The sequence below is a fragment of the Anomalospiza imberbis genome, chromosome 22, assembly GCF_031753505.1.
Source record: "Anomalospiza imberbis isolate Cuckoo-Finch-1a 21T00152 chromosome 22, ASM3175350v1, whole genome shotgun sequence".
Lineage (NCBI taxonomy): Eukaryota > Metazoa > Chordata > Aves > Passeriformes > Viduidae > Anomalospiza > Anomalospiza imberbis.
In genome coordinates this window covers 1,277,084-1,299,082 of record NC_089702.1, presented here as the reverse complement: position 1 = coordinate 1,299,082, position 21,999 = coordinate 1,277,084, and the positions used below count along the sequence as shown (strand labels likewise).

The window sequence follows — 21,999 nt, the reverse complement described above, 5'->3', positions numbered from 1 at the left end:
ACATGTGGAATTCATTACAATTTACTCTTAAGATTTGTGTAATCACTATTACTATAAACAGCTGCTTTGTTTTTAATAAATGTTTGATGAGCTCCTGTGAGCTCCAGGCCCACAGTGTTTGCAGCCAGGAAACCAAATCAGCACATGGCAACTGCTTCAGCTTTTGGGCTGCTGGAATAGAAGTCCTGCCCAGCCCTGGAGTGGGATTTGACATCCAGAGTGAGGGATCAGACACTGTGTGTGTGGTGCTGCTCCAAGCCTTGTCTGCAATGGCTTTTCTAAATTAAAAAAAAAAAAAAGGAGAAACATAAAACCAGAAAAATAACTTCTCTTTCTGTAGGATAAGAGTTTGTTGATATTTAGCCCTAAATCCTGTAAGGTAGGTGATATCTCCTCTCTCTCAGTAGGGAAGGAAGTGAAGCACAGTTAAGACCATTATAAATGTCCTTCTCAAGCTTTCCTTGGATAAAGAAAACCTTCCTTTGAGCTCTGTGCAAGCCAGGCTGCCCTTTCCAATTTGAAGTATTTTCTGTTGGACCAGGACAAGCTGTCCCTTGCTGTGATCATGGCATCATCCAGTTGGGTGACACACATGGCACTTACACAGATGGAGTGCGTTCTCTTGGTTTAATATATAAATTACCATTAAAAAAAAGCTGACTGGGTTTCAGGAAAGGGTTTGTGAATGTAATCCAACCCTTTCCACACAGAGGCATCCATATGCCTACCCCAGGCCGTGTCAAACATAGCTTGGAATCAAGGCTGAGAGCTGTGAACAGCAGGCTGGGAAGGGCCAGTGAGGCCCAGGTGCAGCTACACACCATTTAGTGGCTTCCAGAAATCTTGGTTCTTAGGAGAGCTGGACTGGGAAACGTTAACTCCAGGAGCAGCCTCATCTCTGTTGGGTGTTTCCATAGGGAGGCACAGAGGAGAAGGAGAAACAAAGGTGTTTGGAAGGGGGTGTTCCATGTCTGAGTGACCTTGGAAGCTGCGGGGATCCGCAGGCAGGAGAGGGGCAGGGCTGTGGTGTCGGGGGAGCAGGTTTATTCCAGACTCTGCCTGGCTATAATTAGCACCAGGCCAGGATTGTGAGTGGCTGTGGCATCCAGGCCGTGCCCTGTGCTGCAGGGAAGGAGTTGGTGGCGTTGTGTGGCATGTGTGGGAACAGAGGGACAGCTGGGATATTCCACCTACCGTGCCCGGGAGGGAGGGGTCCATTGGCACTGGGGTGTCTTTAATGCCTGTGGGAAGGAGCAGGAGGATTTAACATCTGGGGCACGTTTTCGGTGCTGTAACATCCCTTCTCTCCTGAGCTCCTTGATGGGGTAGGCCTGGCTCACAGCCTGGGTCCCAGCCTGATCCACAGCCTGGGTCCCAGCCTGATCCACAGCCTGGGTCTGAACCTGATCCACAGCCTGGGTCCCAGCCTGATCCACAGCCTGGGTCCCAGCCTGATCCACAGCCTGGGTCCCAGCCTGATCCACAGCCTGAACCCCAGCCTGATCCACAGCCTGAACCCCAGCCTGATCCACAGCCTGGGTCCCAGCCTGATCCACAGCCTGGGTCTGAACCTGGTCCACAGCCTGGGTCCCAGCCTGATCCACAGCCTGGGTCCCAGCCTGATCCACAGCCTGAACCCCAGCCTGATCCACAGCCTGGGTCCCAGCCTGATCCACAGCCTGGGTCTGAACCTGGTCCACAGCCTGGGTCCCAGCCTGATCCACAGCCTGGGTCCCAGCCTGATCCACAGCCTGGGTCCCAGCCTGATCCACAGCCTGAACCCCAGCCTGATCCATAGCCTGGGTCCCAGCCTGATCCACAGCCTGGGTCTGAACCTGATCCACAGCCTGGGTCCCAGCCTGATCCACAGCCTGGGTCCCAGCCTGATCCACAGCCTGGGTCCCAGCCTGATCCACAGCCTGAACCCCAGCCTGATCCACAGCCTGGGTCCCAGCCTGATCCACAGCCTGAACCCCAGCCTGATCCACAGCCTGGGTCTGAACCTGGTCCACAGCCTGGGTCCCAGCCTGATCCACAGCCTGGGTCCCAGCCTGATCCACAGCCTGAACCCCAGCCTGATCCACAGCCTGGGTCCCAGCCTGATCCACAGCCTGGGTCCCAGCCTGATCCACAGCCTGGGTCCCAGCCTGATCCACAGCCTGGGTCCCAGCCTGATCCACAGCCTGGGTCTGAACCTGATCCATAGCCTGGGTCCCAGCCTGATCCACAGCCTGGGTCCCAGCCTGATCCACAGCCTGGGTCTGAACCTGATCCACAGCCTGGGTCTGAACCTGATCCACAGCCTGGGTCACACCCTGATCCACAGCCTGGGTCCCAGCCTGATCCATAGCCTGAACCCCAGCCTGATCCACAGCCTGGGTCCCAGCCTGATCCACAGCCTGAACCCCAGCCTGATCCACAGCCTGGGTCCCAGCCTGATCCACAGCCTGGGTCTGAACCTGATCCACAGCCTGGGTCACACCCTGATCCACAGCCTGGGTCCCAGCCTGATCCATAGCCTGAACCCCAGCCTGATCCACAGCCTGGGTCCCAGCCTGATCCACAGCCTGAACCCCAGCCTGATCCACAGCCTGGGTCCCAGCCTGATCCACAGCCTGGGTCTGAACCTGGTCCACAGCCTGGGTCCCAGCCTGATCCACAGCCTGGGTCCCAGCCTGATCCACAGCCTGGGTCCCAGCCTGATCCACAGCCTGGGTCCCAGCCTGATCCACAGCCTGGGTCTGAACCTGATCCATAGCCTGGGTCTGAACCTGATCCACAGCCTGGGTCCCAGCCTGATCCACAGCCTGGGTCTGAACCTGATCCACAGCCTGGGTCACACCCTGATCCATAGCCTGGGTCACACCCTGATCCACAGCCTGGGTCCCAGCCTGATCCACAGCCTGGGTCCCAGCCTGATCCACAGCCTGGGTCCCAGCCTGATCCACAGCCTGGGTCTGAACCTGATCCACAGCCTGAACCCCAGCCTGATCCACAGCCTGGGTCCCAGCCTGATCCACAGCCTGGGTCCCAGCCTGATCCACAGCCTGGGTCCCAGCCTGATCCATAGCCTGGGTCCCAGCCTGTTTCCCAGCCTTGTTCCCAGCTCGGGGAGGTTGCACTGCCAGTGCTTTGCTCTTTTATTTTTTCTTTTTCCTAACATAACTGTCTGGAGATGAGAGATGTTTCCCAGAGAGTGAATTACTGCAGGAACATTTTCCTGATGAGGGCAGAGAATCCAGTGTGCAGCATTGATGTCTCGTGTGTGTGTGTGAGAGCAGGAATGCTTTTGCCAGCACGTGCTAAATCTTCTCCTGGGAGTCTGAAGGGAAGTTTTTAATCCTGTTTATTCATCAGTGAGATCCCTGTAACCCCAGGGGATGGTGTTCCCTGCTTAAGCAGTGTGCACCTCCATTTCCCCCCTTCCAAAGGCTAATTTGATGAATGAACGGCCGCTGGGATGTTTCCATTCCGGCTCTTGGAGGCTGTTGCGAGCCTCCTGCCGTGCTGCTCCCAGGAAAAGGGTGATTGTGAGGCTGTTTAAGTGTAACTGAGAGCTGAGTGTCTGAAGCTTTGAGATTGATGCCTGCCTTGGCTGGGGGCTTTGAAGTGCAAAGAGGCTGAGCTCGCTTAGTGCTTGTTTTATTTAGAACAGGCTGCGAGTTCCATTCCAGGGAAAACTCTATTACAGCTCTTATTATGTCCATAAATCTTATGCAGAAAATTCACTGTTGCTTTTTGCAAACGCCTGTTCCCCTAATCAGCATTTGCTGGGCTGGTAAATCTTACAGAGCTTGGGCTGATCCCGGTACTTCGGGTTTGATTTGTAGATGACTTAGTTCCAGTCCGCATTTCTCTGTACTGGAAAATGGAGTTTGGGGAGCGAGGATGGGAGGAATGGCTGAGCCACAGTTACAGGCAGTGTTTGCACAGGCTGGGGCAGCCAAAGCTCTGCTGTGGGGGGAAGTGGCACAGTTTGTTAGAAACTACTCCCAAAGTGATGCACAAGAAAAAAATATTTGCAGAATTTTTAAATGCAGGTTTTTCTGCCAAAGCAATTGGTTGCAGGTGGCTTCTCATGCAGAATGTGAACAAAACAAAGCTTTCCTTCATTACAAAAAAGCTCCAAACTAAAATAAACAAAACCTAAGCACGCAAATAAAAAATAAAATTGGATACTGAAGGTGTGAAAAATGGAGCAGACAAATCTGCAGGAGGCCAATGGTGAGTTAGTTCCCTTGTATCAGTTCAGTGCTGATGAATTGAGCTCCTCCCAATATTATTTTGCAGCATCTCACAAAATCATGTCTCTTCTTTAGTAATTTTCCTTGTATTTTGAGGATCATGATTCCTACAGAGGATATCTTCGGACTCTTCCATCTATACTCAGTTTTATTACAATTTCGTTGATAATTTTTTCTAAAGCCAGTTGAAGCTTGGCCTTCTCTAGCACCTTGGTGGCAAGTTCACATTTGTAAATTGTACCTTTTAATTCCAGGTACAAGATGATCTCTGAATTCACTTGGCCCAACCACGACCTCCCCTCAGACAAGGAGGCTGTGAAGAAGCTCATCGAGTGCCACGGCTTCCAGCACGACGTGGCCTACGGCAAGACCAAGCTCTTCATCCGCACACCGCGGACTCTGTTCACCCTGGAGGAGCTGCACGCCAAGATGCTCGTCAGGATCGTCCTCTTCCTGCAGAAGGTAAAGCTTCCACTGCCTCAGAAACTCAGCTCAAGTTCCTTAAACCACCCTTGCTCTCCTTTCTGGCTCTGTTGCTGCACAGATTCCAGACTTCTGCACTTTGGTCACTGCTGGACATTTTGAGGGCTCTTTCCATGGTGGTCTCTGCAGCCTTGGTGTGGTGGGAGCTGTAGCACCTAAAAAGTTGTTCATCACTGTTTAAAACCTTGCTCTTTTCTCAGTGGAAGGAGGATGCCTGGGAGCTTGAGGGACTTTTATGGCTGAAGTGTGGAATCACAGAATTCCAGGCTGGTTTGGATCAGGGGGGACCTTAAAGCCCAATCTCACCACGCCCTGGCACAGGATGCCCAGAGAAGCTGTGGCTGCCCTATCCCTGGAAGTGTCCAAGGCCAGGCTGGATGGGACCAAGTGGAGAGGTCAAGTGGAAGGTGTCCCTGCCCATGGCAGGGGATGGGGCTGGGGGAGCTTTCAGGTTCCTTTTAACACAAACCATCCTGTGATTCTCCGGTGTAAGAACTTGCTGAAAACTGTATCTGTACAAGTGAGATCTGTCTGGCAAAGAGCAGAAATGGTGGGGCTGACTTTGCCCTGCCAGGCAAAGTGGATTAGTTCAAGACTTTTAGAAACTAATTTCTTAAAATGTGTATCTTCTGTGAAATCCTTGGAACGTGGGAAAGAACAGAACCTCTGAACCCATTCCTGTCCCTCACAAATAGAAACTGCTGACAGATGGGTATAAAAAATTGAAGAGCAAAAGCTCTGAAGGGAACACAGGTTTGCACAAACTCTCCAAACCTGGCAGACTGAATGGGGAAGAGCCTGAAGGAGAAGTTACCTCTGGAAGCTCTGAGTTCTGTGGATCACTCACATTTGTGGTGTCTGCAGTGCATTGGATGTGATTCTCTTCCTGGAAACCCAACCAGTTTGACCAGTATGGGAGCAGAAAGCATCAAGTCTAGGGTTAGTCTCTTGGTATTTGTTGTGCTGAATGGTTTATTTTGCACCTTTTGTGTGCAGCGTTCCTTGAACTCTCAACATCTTCTCCTACCTTTCTTCCCTGGAAAGGGGAGCACTTTTCCAAAAGCTCCATCTGGCCTGGGCTCTTGGGCTGGCCTGGGGCTGGTCTCTGGGGCTCCCATTCCCCCTGGGAGGTGTTCCTGGATCCTTAGCTGTGCTTCCCCCGTGCTCACCAGGGGTTCTAGGGAGGAATTTCCTGCCTGGAGCCACTTGGATGCTTTCAGGCAGGTCACAGGACCACAGTTCTAACCAGAGCCTCTTTCTTCCCAGGAATGGGGTGAGCTAATTAACTCCTTGTGGAATAAAGCTGCAGGGGGACTGCTTGCTCCCAGGTGACTCCAGCTTTCATATTAAACCAGGGAGCAATTGAGGGGTGACCCTTTTGGAAATGGCAAGGTGCAGCTACTGGAGAAGAATTTCAGAGCCCCAGTTTGTGTTGCTGTGGGAGCAGATCATGGCTCAGTGAGCTACAAGCTCCTCCTTCAGATAAATCCAGTGAGAGGCACAGTTTTAACAACAACTTGTCAGTTTTGTTAGTTTGCTGCCAGCTCCAGAACTACCTCGTCTGGGCTGGGATCTGGAGTGGGCTCAGCATCAAGGACAGCAGGGCTGGAAGGTAAATAACCTGCTTAGGTGTAATGGGTCAACTCCTTTGCTCCACACCTGCCTAGGTGTAATGGATCAACTCCTTTGCTCCTTTGTGCAGTGGGCTTTTTGCTGCAGTGGGTTTGTGTGGCATCAGGTGTAGACTAACTGGTGTTTCTGGGGGTTTCCTTGTTGCCATTGTCAGCAAAAGTGATAGAAATTAAAATGCTGGTGCACATTGTGCTGTGGCTTCACAAACCACCTTGCCCTGTGTTCTGCTCTCCCTGGGGTGGGGAGGGACCAACATGAGTCTATCTGAGGACTGAAGCAGGACATGGAGGCATCTTTTTGTTATTTTTCTGCAAGAAGTCTTCAAGAAGTTCTAACTTACCTCATAAAGGATTTGTGAGGAAGAGACAAACAGTGCTCAAGGTACAGAGGACTCTGGAGAAATCTGGATGTCCCCCTGGAGCTCCTTCCCTGTAGCTGAACCCTCTCTGCTTTCACTCACTGGAGGCTCTCAAATGGGGCTGGCAAGGGGATGCAGAAGAGCTTTTCAGAGTGCTGGAACTTGCAGCTAAACCAAGAAACACTCGCTGAATCACTGAATGCTTATTGAACAGCCCATCAGCTAAAGAGAAAGTGTTGAGCTGGTGTCTGTAGGTATGGATTAGAGACCTTGTACAGTGTTAAATCTACCTGAAAAAGGCTTGACTTTGTCTCCATTTTCAGTGTTTCTCTTGTTTCCTGTTAACTCTGCTCCCAGGCCTGGCTGGGATCCCTCCCTGGCTCTGCTGCCGGCAGATGGGGCCGGTGGAGTCGGGCAGCGCTGGAAAAGGTACAGTCAACAATCAAAAATCAAAGAGGAGGGATCTGATGGGGCCTTCTCTGAGCTCTGGAAGCATCAAGGCAATTTTGCCTGGCATTTCTGTTCTCAACTTGCTTTCAATTGTTCATTAAAAGCTCACAGGGAAATTTAATTCTTGCTCTTTTTTCTTTCTGTAGTTTTGCCTGTGAGGATCAAAGGCTGAGGGAGGCAAACTGTGAGCACATCTAGAAGGATTTGATTTTCTTTTAAATAACTGAACCTTCTGTTGCATTGGAGTTCCTCAAATTTGAATTCAGGAAAAGGGAAAGAAAAGAGATGAAATGTGGTGCTGTGACAATGGGCACTTGTGTGACATAAGCTGAGGCAGATGTGAGGAGCAGCCTTAGAGCAGCTGACCCCAGCCTGGGGCCCAGGGGTGTTTTCCTCTGCACAGGAATGAGTGTAAGTGAAAGAATCCACACTTAGCAGCTCCTTTTCTAATGATGTGTATTCTGTGGCTTATGGCTGTCCTGTAAATCAGGAGGCTTCCAGAAGGGATTCAGTAATTATCTGGAGAGCTTCATCATCCAGTGACCCTTAACCCTCCAAACAGTGCTGCTGCCTTTGTATAATGGTGCTTAAGAGTTTGGTTAAATTGAATTAAATCTGGCTTCTAGTTTAAATAGATAATTTTACTTTCTTTTGTTCTACATCTCTGGGATGTCTTCACCTTTAGATTTATCTTTCACAACCTTTTTTTCTGTGGTAGAATGTCAGTGAGATTCCAGGCTGTAATTTTCCTTCTGCCCCAACGCAGTCAGTGAGCAGATGTGATGTGATTTAACCGTGGCAACTTGCTGGCTCCAGGAGAATTCAGCAAGTGAGAGCTGTGTCCAGTGTCACAAACCCCATATGGCAGCAGGGACATCACACCAAAGGGTCACTCCAGGAGCCCCAGCTGAGGTTGCTTCATGTGGTGCTTTAGGGTTTATTTGCTGTACCTGTGCTCCTGCCACTCTGTGATTGTCACCCTGCATGCAAATGAAGCAGCTCTAATGTTAATCATGCAAATAAAAAAAAAAAAAGCTGCCATGAAGCTCTGCTGCTTTTCCTGCCCTTGGAAAGGCTCCCACAGGCTCATTAGCTGTGCAGAGCAGAGCTTTGTTCGGGGAAGAAAGCCCGGGCAGGCGGCACGTGCGGGCTGTGCAGATGATGGCTCCTGTCACTATAATTTACTGCACTATTTCGGTGTCATTTTATCAGGCCGGCACAGCTGCGTATGGAAATCGCTCCCGAAATCTTCCTGCCTGGCACGGAAGCAGCAGGAATGTCCTTGAGTGCAGCCCGGCCCCTCCTGGGACACAGCAAGGGGGGCACTGGCGCTGGGAGGGGCAGTGCCAGCCCTGGGATGTGCCCTGGGCACCCCAAGGTGTCCTTGGGCATCCCAGCGTGGCCGTGGAGCCAGATGGGCTCTGCAGAGGCTCGGGAGCTGCCATCACCATGGCAACATTCCCCAGCCCGCGGGGAGAGCAGCACAGAGCCTGGCTGACGTGGCACGTTCGTGTCTCACCTTCCCGCTCCAGCCCCTCGAGCCCTGGGAGCTCGGCACACGGGGAAGCCTCAGCCACACAGGGAAGCTCCCCCATGGACACAGGAGCTGTTTCCTGACAGGTTATGGAGGGACAGAAGCAATCCGGTGGGGGCTTGGGCCAGTGACCCAGATAAAAGGGATGTAGTGGGTTTGCCTCTGGACTCCAGGCTTTTTCCATCCCGAGGCAGCGTTTGTGCGTGCTGGCTATCAGCAGGAGCAGGTCTATAATGACATATGGATTTGTATCCTGGACCCAGGCTTTGATCTGGAGAGGCTCTGGCAGGGAGGAGCTGTGACAGGAGATGCTGTGGCTCCTTCCTGAGGAGCAGGGGCTGGGAGCTGCCAGGGCCAGGTGGAGGGAAGGAGGAAGAGCTGGCTCCATCCCCTGCACTAACACTGACTGATCCTACAGCTCCTCCCATGCTGCTCCCCTTCCCTGGGCTAGGAGCATCCCTGCCTGCTTCCAGTGAAGGCACTGAAGCAAAAAATCCACCACATTTTCCTTCCCTGGGAGGGGAAGTGGTCACAGCCCCGAGGCTGCCAGAGCTCCAGGAGCGTTTGGACAACACTCCAGGGATGCACAGGGTGGGTTTGTTGGGGTATCTGATCCCTGTGGAGTTTCAGGAGTTTCTGTGATTCCTGGTGTTGCTAGAGGCAGGAGATCCTTCAAGGTGCAGCCAGGATTAACGAGGTGCCCTGTCAGGCCCATGGGACACCACAAAGGACACCCAAGGTCCAGCAGCTCCATGTGGGGGGATGGTTGGGAGCTTTCCCAGGGCTGGGAATCTCCTCCCTCTCCCAGAGCATTGAGGGTGTTTGCTGCAGCCGTGGCTGAGCTGCAGAAGGAGCTGCAGGAGGAACCTGGAGCTGAGGTGTGGCTGCATCCCACACCTGGGACCTGCTGAAGCATGGCTCCTTTGGTGATTTTTATGTTCATTATTGAACACACTCTTGTTAGTGCCAGCTAATTAATCTCAGAGTGGGACGCTTCTCTCTTTCCAGCCTGTGGAATATTGTTGCTATTAAGCCAAGCAATAGAATGAACATTGTTCAGCTGACTTATGTGAAAAGAGAAAACAGCTCTCAGCAAATGCAGCAGCTCTTCGCCCTCGCTGCTCTCTGAGGTGATCTGGGAGAGCAGGGAGCCTTTGATTTAAACCCTTTGCCTCGAACCTGTATGGGATCTACACTTACTCAAACTAGGAAAAGGCAGATCACAAAGTGGGGCTCTGAATGAGGTCTGAGCCACTCCATCACAGCCCGGCCCTGCGAGGAGGTGCCCCTTTGGAGCAGTCGGGGCTGGGGTCACTGGAGATGGGAGCGTTTCTCCGAGGCCCCGTGGCCGCCGCACGTGCGGCTCCTCTGCGCTGGCACGTAAATATTTAATAACCTGCTCGTGTGAGAGCCCCCAGAGCTGAGCAGGGAGCTTCGTGCCTGCCTGAATTATGGGGTTTGTTTGATTCTCACCAGTTGGGTTGCCTGGAGGGCAAACCATGGGTTGGGGCAGATGGAATATTGATCATGGAGCAGTCCGCGCTGGGCCGAAGGAGGGTGGTGGGAGAAGGTGTTTGTGGTGCAGCAGGAATGGAGGAGTTTTCCAAGGTTTGTTTCCTTGCAGAACAGCTCCAAAATACAACTCTGGGGTTTAATTTAGCCGAGCTGGGTTTGTTTGCTGAATCCTGGGCATTCGTTTGCTCACTCATGTGTTTGGATTGGGAGCTGTGTGGGTTTTCTTCTGCACTCGCAGGGATTGCAGCATCTAGGTCAAATCTAGATTATCCCTTTTTCCATGGGAGATGTACAGGCAAGGCTGCATCCTGGGCCCACCCTGGCTGTTCTGCTGGCTTTCCCTGTGCTCTGCAGGGCCCATTTAATTGTTTTCCTTTCTTTCTTCCCTTTTTTCTCTTTTTTTTTGGTGGCACATTCAGAGCATGGAACAGCCTGCAGACAAGGCTGTAATGCATAGATGGGTTTGGAGGATTTATGTTCTGCTGAGGTGATGGATGTGATCTTGGATGTGAAGTTTCTTTAATCTTAGAAACTGTTGGAAGCTCAATGATGTTTTAAACTAATTCTAAAGGTATGTTCAGATCTCCCCTGCCATTCATCTGAATTTTAATTTATTAAATTTTAATCAAAAAACAAGTGAATTAAATATTCTTTAGGAAAAAAATCAGTGCTTCCCTTAAGCTAGGATGCGTCTCTTGCTTTGTCTGAATGCTTTTTGTGCAAGTCCCTGATTTAGAAGCTGCTAAAGCAGCTGCTGCACTGGGAGTAGTGGGATCATCCCTTAGAATACTTCTGGGCTCACTGAAGCCGGGGAGGAGGAGATTCCCTTGCTCTGGAGCTTTTTGTGGCCCATGGGGTCACTTCCACCTCTGGGTTGGCCTTAACTGAGGGAATAAAAAGGACTGGAGGAAAGCTGTGGCTGCCCCATTCCTGGGAGTGTCCAAGGCTGGGTTGGATGGGGTTTGGAACAGCCTGTGATAGTGGAAGCTGCCCATGGCAGGGGTGGGACTGGATGGGCTTTAAGGTCCCTTCCAGCTGGGGTTTGGGATTCCATGGTTGATGTTTCTATGAAACATCCCATTTAAAAAACTGTGGAATTGGTAGAGGTCTCTGGAGAGTGAAGAAAGAACAGCAAGGAACTTCCTCACTGGGAGCAGCTGTATAGAAATAAAGATTCTTTGTAATGGTCAGGAGTTTGAGCTGTGCTCAGACTTTGTTTTTCCAACCTTTTCCTTTCTCTCTATCCCTCTCTTAGCCTTTTAGTCCTGATTTCCATCGCCCTCTTAATTTTTTCTCCCCAGAATTTTAGGAGGACAAAGCATAGAGAAGGAAAAGGTATTGAAAGAGGTGAGGAGAGACCATGGGTGGGAGCTGGATGGGGGAATGTTGTTTGGTTTATGGTGCTCTTTTATGGGGTTTTTTTAAGCCAAAAAACTCTTTTTCTTTCCATTTTCAAGATAGTCATCACTGCCTCTGGTCTTGTGTCCATGGTTTGCTTGTGGGCCCTTCCCTGCCTGCTCACACTGAGGAATCAGCACATGCTGCTGGTTATTCCCCTCCCCTCCTGTGTCTCCTTGGGCCTTCCTCCTAGGGAAAATCCGTGTCCTGTCCCTCTGCTCCTGCTCAGTCCCTGGGCTGGGTCTAATAGATGGCACCGCCGACTGCCCTGGAGGCTGCTCCAGAGGGGTCACTTGGAAAACTGCCATCAAACCGGTTCTTTGGGAGCCGTGGTGTGCACCACACCCTCCCTTGTGCCCCACACACATTTCCACCTCCTCATCCCTCTGGGATGCTGCCAGACCCTCCTGGGCTCCTCTGCCTGTGGTGCTTGGCTGGCAGTCGGTGGCTCCGTGTCTTCTGGTTGGGATTTGGGATCTGGGGAGGCAGATGGCTCTGGAACTGGAGCTGAAGCCGTTCCAGCAATGTCACTCTGATTTCAGGCTCCTTCTGCCCTGCAGCTGATTTTTCTTGAAAGATAAAGGGACTTTGCCTCGTGGAGGCTCCTGCTGCTCTGTCAGCTTGGCTGGGAGCTGGCTCGAGATTCAGGAGCTGTCAGGGCAATCTCAGGAGGTCAGGCAGGGACAGGGTGATCTTCAGTCTCATTCCCATGGGAAATCAGGTTAACCAGCAGGGAAAGCCACAGGAGGGGGGAAAGGGAAGTATGGATTTATTCTTGCCTGTGGGAGGGATGGCACAGGGCTCTGCCATCCCAGGCTGGTTTACAGTGGCTGTAAGAATGCATGTTCTGATGCCCCCAGCTGGCTGGGATGTGGCTGGATTGAAGTGGAAATTCTGAGGTACCTGTGGCTGTCATGTCTCAGGGGGATGATCTACTGGATCCCTTTGGAACTGGGCATGAAAATCCCTTGGATCTTACCTTGGGTGCAGAGGCATAAAGGGGAGAAGCAGAACCCTGGATGCACAAGTCCTTCTGTTGGGGTTTGGCCCTCCTTGGCCCCCAACACACAACAGAGCAGTACCATTGCAACAGGAGAATCTGTTACAGGCTGTGTAAACTTCCCTCTGGAAATTTGATGTGTTTAATTTCATTTTACAGGGCTCAATGTTCTCGAGTTATGAACTGGAGGTGGGGGAGAATTGAAAAGGTGCATTGGGTAGAGCTCTCCCAATAATCAAACCTGAGGAAGGTGCAAGTTGGCAGGAACACTCCAGCCTCCTGGAACTGCTTGTTCTGGAAATACATTGGCACAGGGTGCCCAGAGAAGCTGTGGCTGCCCCTGGATCCCTGGAAGTATCCAAGGACAGGTTGGATGGGGCTCAGAGCCACCTGGGATAGTGCAGGGTTGCCCAAGGCAACCAAGGCAGAGGGTTGGAACTGGATCATTTTTAAGGTCCATCCAACCCAAGCCATCCTGTGATTCCAGGATTCTGTGATCCTTGTTTTTCTGGTCTATGTCCTGCTGCTCACAGCTACACAAAATACCTGCCCAACGGGGAGTTCTCTGTTTTGACACCTCCTCTTGTCCCCAGGATTGACTATTCCATGTTTCTGGAAGTCTCCATGGGACCATGGGGCAGCCAGGTCACCATGGCAGCTCAGCATTACTGAGGGGCTTCTTTGAGCTGCAGTGAGCGCTGCAGTGAAAAAGAAAACCACCAAGCCAGAAAAGCAGTTCATTTAAAAAATATTTGTCCCCCATTCCCTTGGAGAAGTTTGTCCTTCCTTTTGACTGTTTCCTCACCTTTGAGGCACTGCCGTGGTGCCATGGAAGGGCCTCGCTGGCAGGGGGTTCTCCAGTTATGACAACTTGATTTGAGAACATGCTTTTCATTAGTAGTTTGCTGTGTGTGTAGCCAGGGGCATGCCTGAGCTGGATAATTGGATTTGGGAGGCCAGTGTTTGTACAATTGTGACACCTCTTGCTGTGAAGCCAATTTCTGCAGTGATGCAGCTGATAGAACATTGGGGCAATCTGTTCCAGCCTTTGTTCCAGGGATGTCTGACTGGTGGAAGAAGTAACCACAGCGAGAGACTTCCCTCAACAGCGTGTCTGCTTCCAGCCCGGGAAGCAAAACCAAGACCTTGTTCTGTGTCTCAAATGGTCCAGGGAACAGCTGACAGAAGTGAGGCTCTGCAAAGTCTTGAGCAGCTTACACAGATTTACTGTGTATGTTCTTTTCTTGAGATCCTCTGTAACACCCAAGGACTGTTTCACTGTGGCCTGGAGCCCTTTGTTCCTCATTTCTGTTCTTACTAAATTCAAAAATGAGAAGTTGGCAGTAGGGTTTTGCTCAGTTGATTTTGTTTGTTGTCCATACATCCCTTACGGGTACATTTTATACCTCTTCAGTCTATGCTTAACTATCTCAAGCAACTCAAATCTTCTTTGCTTTTCTTTAAAAAAATTTCCCCAGTACTCTTTGGATGCTCAGTTTTTAGATCCTAGCTGGTGATTCTGTCAAATTCAGAGTTTCAGAGCTTGCTCTGCCCTCAGACAGGGAAATGCCAGCTTTAATCCAGCCTTACACACTTTGGGTGAAATCCAGGCCTTGTGCAAGCCTGGTTTAGCCAGGAAGCTTTGAGCCTTGGGCTTCCCAGCACCTCTGAGGGCCTTTGCATGGCTGAAGCTGCACCAGATCTGAGCTGAAACCACAGTGGTAACCAAGTGTGGTAGCAGTGACTGCTGAGCACAGCACGTGTGCAGGGGGTGCTGCCTCCTCTCTGTCTAATGACCTCAAAGAATAAATAAGGAACATGTTTTTTATTATTTCATCTGCACACAGGGATGAGGTTCTCAGTCCCAGCTCCCTGGGTTTGGTTGGTGTGCTCAGTCCAGCACTGCTGGTTTCTGCTGTGGCTTTTGTGCTTCCTGCCCTTGCCTCTTCACTGTCCCATGTCCTGCCTTGCTCCCCCAGCTCTTCCCTCAGCCACTGAAATGCTCTCTTTTCCCACACCCTCCCGGGAGAGCAGCCCTGGCAGGGGCCAGGCTGGGCTGGAGCTCATTGCCTTCAGTCACCGGGGGTGTGTTGGGCTGTTCTTAGAATCCCAGAGTGGTTCGGGTTGGAAAGGACAGTCAGAACCATCCAGTCCCACCCCTTGCCATGGGCAGGGACACCTTCCACTAGAAGGGATGTTCAGCCTGGAGAAGGGGAGGCTCCAGGGAGAGCTCAGAGCCCCTTGCAGGACCCAAAGGGGCTCCAGGAGAGCTGGAGAGGGCCTGGGGACAAGGGATGGAGGGACAGGGCACAGGGAATGGCTCCCACTGCCAGAGGGCAGGGATGGATGGGATATTGGGAATTAGGAATTGTTCCCTGGGAGGGTGGGCAGGCCCTGGCACAGGGTGCCCAGAGCAGCTGTGGTGCCCCTGGATCCCTGGCAGTGCCCAAGGCCAGGTTGGACAAGGCTTGGAGCACCTGGGACAGTGGAAGGTGTCCCTGCCCATGGCGGGGGTGGCACTGGAGGATCTTTCAGGTCTTTCCCAACCCAGATCATTCTATAGTGCTGTGAATCTATGTGGGCAGGATTGTGCAGGGTCTGGGCTCTGTTCTGCTGTGTGAGAGCACAAATGGTCTCCACTGATGAGTTTGATGCTCCATAAAGTGCTGGGTGCTCAAGAAATGTCCAGACTCAGCCAGAGCTCCATGGGCTGTGTCTGTAGGGAATGGGAGATGTCCCCCACAGGGACAGCGAGGCCAAAGGTAAATGAGGAGAGAGAACTCTGACAGAGGTTGAAAGAAGAGAGTTGTCTGCTTTTGAAGGGTTTGGGACCCAAAATCTCTGTGTTTCTCTTTAAACTTGGCATGTCTAAAGAGGAGCAGCCCCTCACAGCTCTGCACTGGTTGCTGCATGAGTTTTTCTCAGCTGCATGGCAGGATTGTCAGTGAAGCTGCCAGGAGAGCCTCTGACATCAGCTTCACAAAGCAACTATCATGTTGAAAACAGCCTTGGGTAGTTAATTAATCCTTCTGTAAACAGAAGGCTTGATGTGCACCAGCAGTGCTGTGGGATCTTTCTCAGAGGGAAGGAAAGTCTGTGACAGGACTGTGGTGAGCAGGGAGGCTCGTTATCCTTCCAGTTAAATTCTGAAAAGAAAAAAACCACAGTCTTCTACTTGGTGGGATGTGAGGGTGAGTACAGGTGGGGAAGGATCCCTGGGGAATGCCAGGGAATGCCAGTTCCTCTGCTTTACAGGATAGCAGCAGCACCTGCCTCCTTCCCCTGCCTGAGGCTCCTCCTTGGGAGCTGGTGCCGTGCACTGTCACTGTCACACTCAGGTCAGCACTGGAGCAGCCTTCCAGAATCACTTCCCAGAGTGTCCTCTGCCAGGGGGTGCCAGGAGAAGCCCAGGAGCTGCTGTGTGTTCTGTTTGTGCTGCTCTCCAGGCAAAACACAACTCACAGTGACACTAGAGAAGCTGGACCTCATCCTAGAAGTTTGGGGAATATCTTTTGGTTTGCTTATTTGTTTTTCCACACATGACCAGAGTAGACATTCCCCAGGCTACCTTCAGAGCAATTTTTTCTTTAATCAGAGTTTAAATTGTTTCTCAGTAATTGTTCTCAATTAGCACAGAATCATGGGATGACTTGGGTTGGAAGGGACTTTAAAGCTCATATAGTGCCACCCCCTGCCATGGCAGGGACACCTCCCACTGTCCCAGGCTGCTCCAAGCCCTGTCCAGCCTGGCCTTGGGCACTGCCAGGGATCCAGGGGCACCACAGCTGCTCTGGGCACCCTGTGCCAGGGCCTGCCCACCCTCCCAGGGAACAATTCCTAATTCCCAATATCCCATCCATCCCTGCCCTCTGGCAGTGGGAGCCATTCCCTGGGTCCTGTCCCTCCATCCCTTGTCCCAAGTCCCTCTCCAGCTCTCCTGGAGCCCCTTTAGTGCCTGGAGGGGGCTCTGAGCTCTCCCTGGAGCCTCCTCCAGGCTGAACACCCCCAGCTCTCCCAGTGTGGCTCCAGAGCAGAGAGGAGCCAGAGCAGCAGTTTAATCATTTCCATGGCCTCCTCTGCTCCATGCCTTTCTCATGTGGAGATCTCAGTCGTAAACACGGCGTTTTTCAGTTGTGTTCTACCTGAATTTGGTTGGCACTGGGAAGTCCCTTCCCTTGAAATACAATTATAAATCCCTGCAGTACGGGAAGAGTCTGGAAAGCCAGCAATTCTGCCGCAGTCCCTGCTGACCCCTGCTGTGTGTCCCCGGCGCAGGTGTGGAGGGGCACGCTGGCCCGGCTGCGCTACCGGCGGACGAGGGCGGCGCTGACCATCGTGCGGCACTACCGGCGCCACAAGGTGCGCGCCTACCTGCGCGAGGTCCTGCGGCGCTTCCGCGACGTGCGGCTGCTGCCCGACCGCGGCCGCGGCATCCCCTGGCCCGCCCCGCCCAAGGTGCTGCTCCGCTTCCAGGAGGCTCTGCAGGACATCTACCACAGGTACGGCCCCTGCCCCCTGTCACACCTGCTGCTTGTCCTGGTGCCACAGGTTTGAGCTTTTCTGTTTTTCAGGTTCTGTGCTGCTTTAGTGTGTGGGTCTGGGCTTCATATTAGGGGAAGGTGAGCTCTGTGCACAGAGCAGGGAGACAAAACAATTCCTCCTCCAGCTGGGGACCAAGGACAAATGATCCAAATCTCAGGCCCAAGAGCACAAACAACATGGGCTGGAGAGAGAGAAACAAGCAGGATGGGACTGCATGGGCTGGAGCTGGAATTGGACAATGAACTCCAATGTGCAAATGGAGCAGAGCTGATCACAGTGAGAGTCCCCGTGACCTGTGGGGCATTTTGTGACCATTTTGGGTTCACCTGGGGTGCAGCCCTGGCTGAGCTCTTGTACTACCCAAAGTGGATCCATTGAGGCCTCCTAATAAATCCCTACTTTATTCTTTAGCTCCTGCAGTCTCTGTTCTAGGTCAACCTTCACAAGGCATCAGTCCCAGGGACATCTGGCTGAAGGACATGATTTGAGTGTCGCTGGCTTCGTGCCCTTGACCATGCAGATAATTCTGATCCAAAGATTTACTGTTGAATCACAGAACCACAGGATGGTTGGGATGTTAAAGCCCATCCAGTTCCACCCCGTGCCAAGGGCAGGGGCACCTTCCACCAGACCAGGCTGTTCCATTGTGATAAACATTGTGTTTCCTTCCTTGGCCCCTTCCTGGCCTTTCTGGTTGGTTTTGAAAAGAAAGAGCAGCTGCTCTTGGATGAGGGGGAGGAGAAAAAGAATCTTCTGGATTTCCTCAAGATTTCTTGTAGTAACCTAGTGTTTTTCTGCAGTAGAATGAGTTATGTTCCCCTTGTCACCCATGTTCTGTGTGCAGAACAGGTGTTTGTACCTTCATTAAACCTCCCAGTATCTATAGACTGGTGATTTTTTTCTCTGGGAAGCTGTAGGCAAACTAGTTACTATTCCAGTCTGAGAGATGATGACTTCTGAAAGTGGTTGAGTAATAGAAACGTTGGCTGGAGGGGCTTTCAGAGACCTCCTGTCCAGCCATCAGCTTGCAGGGCGGTTCCAGCAGCTCTAGATCAAGTCAAGCTTTGTTATTTTCTCCAGCTGTCTCTTTCAGGAGAGACATCCATCCACCCACAGCCTGTCTGGGGAGAGAGTCCTGCTTACAGAATTAGCTCAGTTATCAGAACTACAGAATTTTAGCTGCTAAAAAGCCTTTTTATAGCATTAACCCTGGAGTTCTACTGCTGCTGCTGAAGGCTGGGGTGTGCTGTGGGGCAATGCATGGGCCGCCCTGACCTCTTCCATGGTGCACTTGGAACTGAGGGGCCAAATTCAGCCTTTGGAGGAGAATGGTGCTGTAAAGAGCCCAAAAATGGACTTGCAAACACTTGATTGCAAACAGATGCACCAGTGGTTGACTTGTGGGTGTGGGATGGGGAGTGTGGCACCCTCCAACCTGTCAGGCTTGGAGGTGAGACATGACTTTAAAACATCAGCTGACCTTTGCAGCTTTAGGAATGCCTGGGCAGGACTCTGGGGGTGTCCTTGTGGTGCTGCTCTGGCAGCAGGGCAAGGTCCAGGCTGGGGGGCTGACCCAAACCCTGCTTTGGTGGCAGGTGGAGAGCGGCCGAGCTCATCCGGAGCGTGCCCCCAGAAGCGCTACCTCAGCTGAGGGCCAAGGTCACTGCCATGGAGCTGCTGAAGGGCCACAGGGCTGACATTGGCCTCCAGAGAGCCTGGCAGGGGAACTACATCGCACTGGTGAGTGAAGGGGACCTGGGCTCAGGGTGCTGGAAGGGCCAAATTTGGGAAAGTGAGCATTGGTTTCTTGGGAGGAGAAGTAGTTAGAAATTTCCTGTTTATATGGGTTCAAAGTCTTGACTTCCACTGCACTAGGAGTGATTTTTGTGAATCCTGAGCAGCACCAGCAGCACTAAAGCAGTGCCATCAGCTGTCTCTGCAAACGGGCAGAGCCAGGCTTCACTGGGAGACTAAAATGCTGGATAGAATGGAAAACAGCAGGGACTGAAAGAAATTCTCTCTAGGCAGGTTTGATTGCTTTCCTTTACTCCATCCTTCCTTGGAGCATTTTGGTGTGTCAAGGTTTCGTTTCCCAAAGCCCAGAAGGGTGGAGGGAGCCATGTACCAGCCATGCCACTGCCAGCCCCTCTTCCTTCAGCCCAAGGAGGATGCTGAGCCTGTCTCTGCTCTTCCAGAAACCAGAGAGCCCCCAGAGCTCAGGCTCCTTCACCCCTGTGGCCAACGAGCTGAAGCGCAAGGACAAGTACATGAACATCCTCTTCTCCTGCCACGTGCGCAAGGTAACGGGGCTGTGGGGCCTGGGTGTCCAGGGAACCAGGAGGTGACCCTGGGGATGCTGGGACAGCATTTCAGAGCAGTTCCACGGAGCTGCATCAGGGATTTTTGGGTGGAGCAAGGTTGGGTGGCTGCTGGGGGCCTCATCACATCAGAGGCACAAATAAATTGTTGAGTCCCTGCCCATGCAGAGTGTTGGACCTGAACAGTCTTTAAGAACCCTTCAACCCAAACCATTCCATGATTTCATGATAAAATCACTTCATTCTGCGTATCTGGTTTGGGTCTGACATTTTCTGTAGTAGAATTGAGTTTTTTGTTAACTTGGTTTAAATAGCTAATTAAAAAACAGACTTGCTTAATTGTTGTGGGTAGCTTCTAATGATGCTGGTTTGAAATATCTGTCAGGAAAGGATATTTTTAATTTTACAAAGCCAACAGACAAACTCAATTTTAGTGGCAGACCAGCACTGTAGATGTTCAGGTGTTTTTAAGAAGCTGTATATTCTTTTTATTTGTGAATACTGAAGTTGGTCCCCACGTGCACAGTTATTCCTTATGATTCTGCAGATCTAGACAATTTATTCTGCAGTACAAAATTTCACTTTATAATAAAACTTTGCAAGTGGTAGTGAGTTGTATTCTTTATTCAACAGTGATTCGTGTTCATAAAAATAGAAATCTCTAATTGCTTTCCTAGCAAAAATATCTCAGTGGAGTTTGGTGTTGCTGTGACCACGTTCTCTGTGAGGACAGGGTTCACAGGATTAAAGGAGAAGCAGGCCAGTCTGAATCCAAACTTCCTCTTTACAACCTTGCAGCACTTGGGCTGAACCTCCATGAGGGACACAGAAATGCAGAATTCCTCCTGGCTTTTTTCAGGTTAGGCTGAAAACAAAATAATTCCTCTTCTGACTCATTTAATGAACTGATTCCAGTTGCAGTTTCTGGCTAAACTGGGATAACTGTAGAAAGGACAATATTCAGTTGTTAGAAATGTGATGATGGGAATTGTGGGTTTGGGTGGGAGTGGAATGATGGTGAGGGAATCACTGGGGGTCTGTGTGTGATGGACACAGTGTGGGAGTTTTATCTTGTTCACTGTTAGGCAGCTCTCCAGCCTTTAAGTCCTTGTGCTCGTCTCCTGGTTCAGCTCTCAAGGACAATCTCCTGTGCAAGCACAGGGCAAAGCAGATTCCTGAAGCACAGATCCGCACTTTATCCTGTTCCCTAGCTGCCAGGACAGAGCTCCTGCCTTCAGACAAGTGTCAGAGCAGCATTTGTTGGTTTTGGTGTATGGAGGAATTCCTGAGCATTCCAACAGGCCGTGTTTCTGTACTGTGACTGTGCTGGGAAAATCCAGTTTTTGTGGGTTTGCTGCACTGAGATGCCAGCACTTTAGCAGTAGAAGCAGAATGGGGATGGAATAGGTGTTAACCACCATAAAGTGTATTTCTCCTGAGCCTGAAAGGCTTTCAGTGCTCTCAGAGGCAGAGCTTTAGCTGGGGGTGCATTAAAAGGGCAGCTCAGCTAAAATCACAAATATTGCAGGGTTATAGACTTGCAGCCATGTGGGTTTGAAATGATCTTGTAACTTCTTTTAACTTTTGAAAGGTTAAATTATTGTTGCTTTCTTCTCACAGAGAGGTAGGACTTGATCCCCTGCTGGCTGCTAAGTTAGGGATTCCTGGCATGGCTTTGGAGCCATCAGCACTTCCCATCCCTGGCAGTGCCCAAGGCCAGGCTGGACAGGGCTTGGAGCACCCTGGGCCAGTGGGAGGTGTCCCTGCCCATGGCAGGGGTGGCCCTGGGTGATCTCTAAGGTCCCTCCAAACACAAACCACTCCATGATTCCATGATCTCAGACTGCAGCACTGTGCCATCCTCATGGGATGTGTAAGCCTGGTGATTCCAGAGCATCTCCATGTCACGAATGCAAACCATCCCATCCAAACCCACACTGGGATGTGGCTCCTCCCTCAGGGAACTGTTTGTCTTCTCTTGTACCGACAGGAAATGTCCAAGTGAGCAGAGCAGGGAACACAAACAGTGCTGAAATGTGAAGGTTAACAGGACAAGGATTTGACATTTGAGAATTTAGCATTTCCCTTTCCAAGCAAGGCACTTCCTCAGGTCATGTTCCCGGCTTAAACACTGCATCTGCAGGCTAAGCACCAGTGAGAGCTGTTGGACAGGAGTGACTCCGTGCTCTGACTGCAGGAGCACAGGCTGGGAGCAGCCTTTGCCCTTCACAGGAAACAATTTCCATCTAAGCTGTTTAAAATGAAGGTGTTTCTCTTCTCAGAAATACAAGTTTTGGCATCCTGCCTCTTACCCCAGAGTAAGGGCAGTCCCCAGGTGACTCTCAACGCTGGGGCAGGGGAATCTCTCCTCATTGCTGCATTCTTCCCTTTGAAGTTTTAACAAATAAATTATCAGCTTTCTTCCCTTTAGCCTTGACTTCCCCATGTCCTACCTGTTGGATTATGGTTTTTTTTTTTTGGTTTAGAGACAGAGTAACTGAGAGGTGTTTTAAAAATTTTTATAT

The 21,999-nt window shown here is 51.3% G+C and overlaps 1 protein-coding gene across 7 annotated transcripts in view; it reads left to right on the top strand.

The window, feature by feature from the left end:
* The window catches only part of MYO1D (myosin ID), a 157,944-nt gene that overhangs the window by 65,971 nt on the left and 69,974 nt on the right, over positions 1 to 21,999 (top strand). For 6 of the 7 annotated variants that reach the window (XR_011005782.1, XR_011005783.1, XM_068212154.1 and 3 more), the window contains exons 16-19: positions 4,499 to 4,706; positions 16,890 to 17,113; positions 18,752 to 18,896; positions 19,352 to 19,456. Coding sequence is in view for 5 of the 7 variants with exons in the window: in XM_068212154.1 (XP_068068255.1) it covers positions 4,499 to 4,706; positions 16,890 to 17,113; positions 18,752 to 18,896; positions 19,352 to 19,456 (682 nt within the window). In the remaining 2 variants the exon portion in view is untranslated. The remainder of the gene's footprint in view (positions 1 to 4,498; positions 4,707 to 16,889; positions 17,114 to 18,751; positions 18,897 to 19,351; positions 19,457 to 21,999) is intronic. The other variant, XM_068212158.1, reaches the window with a different exon arrangement.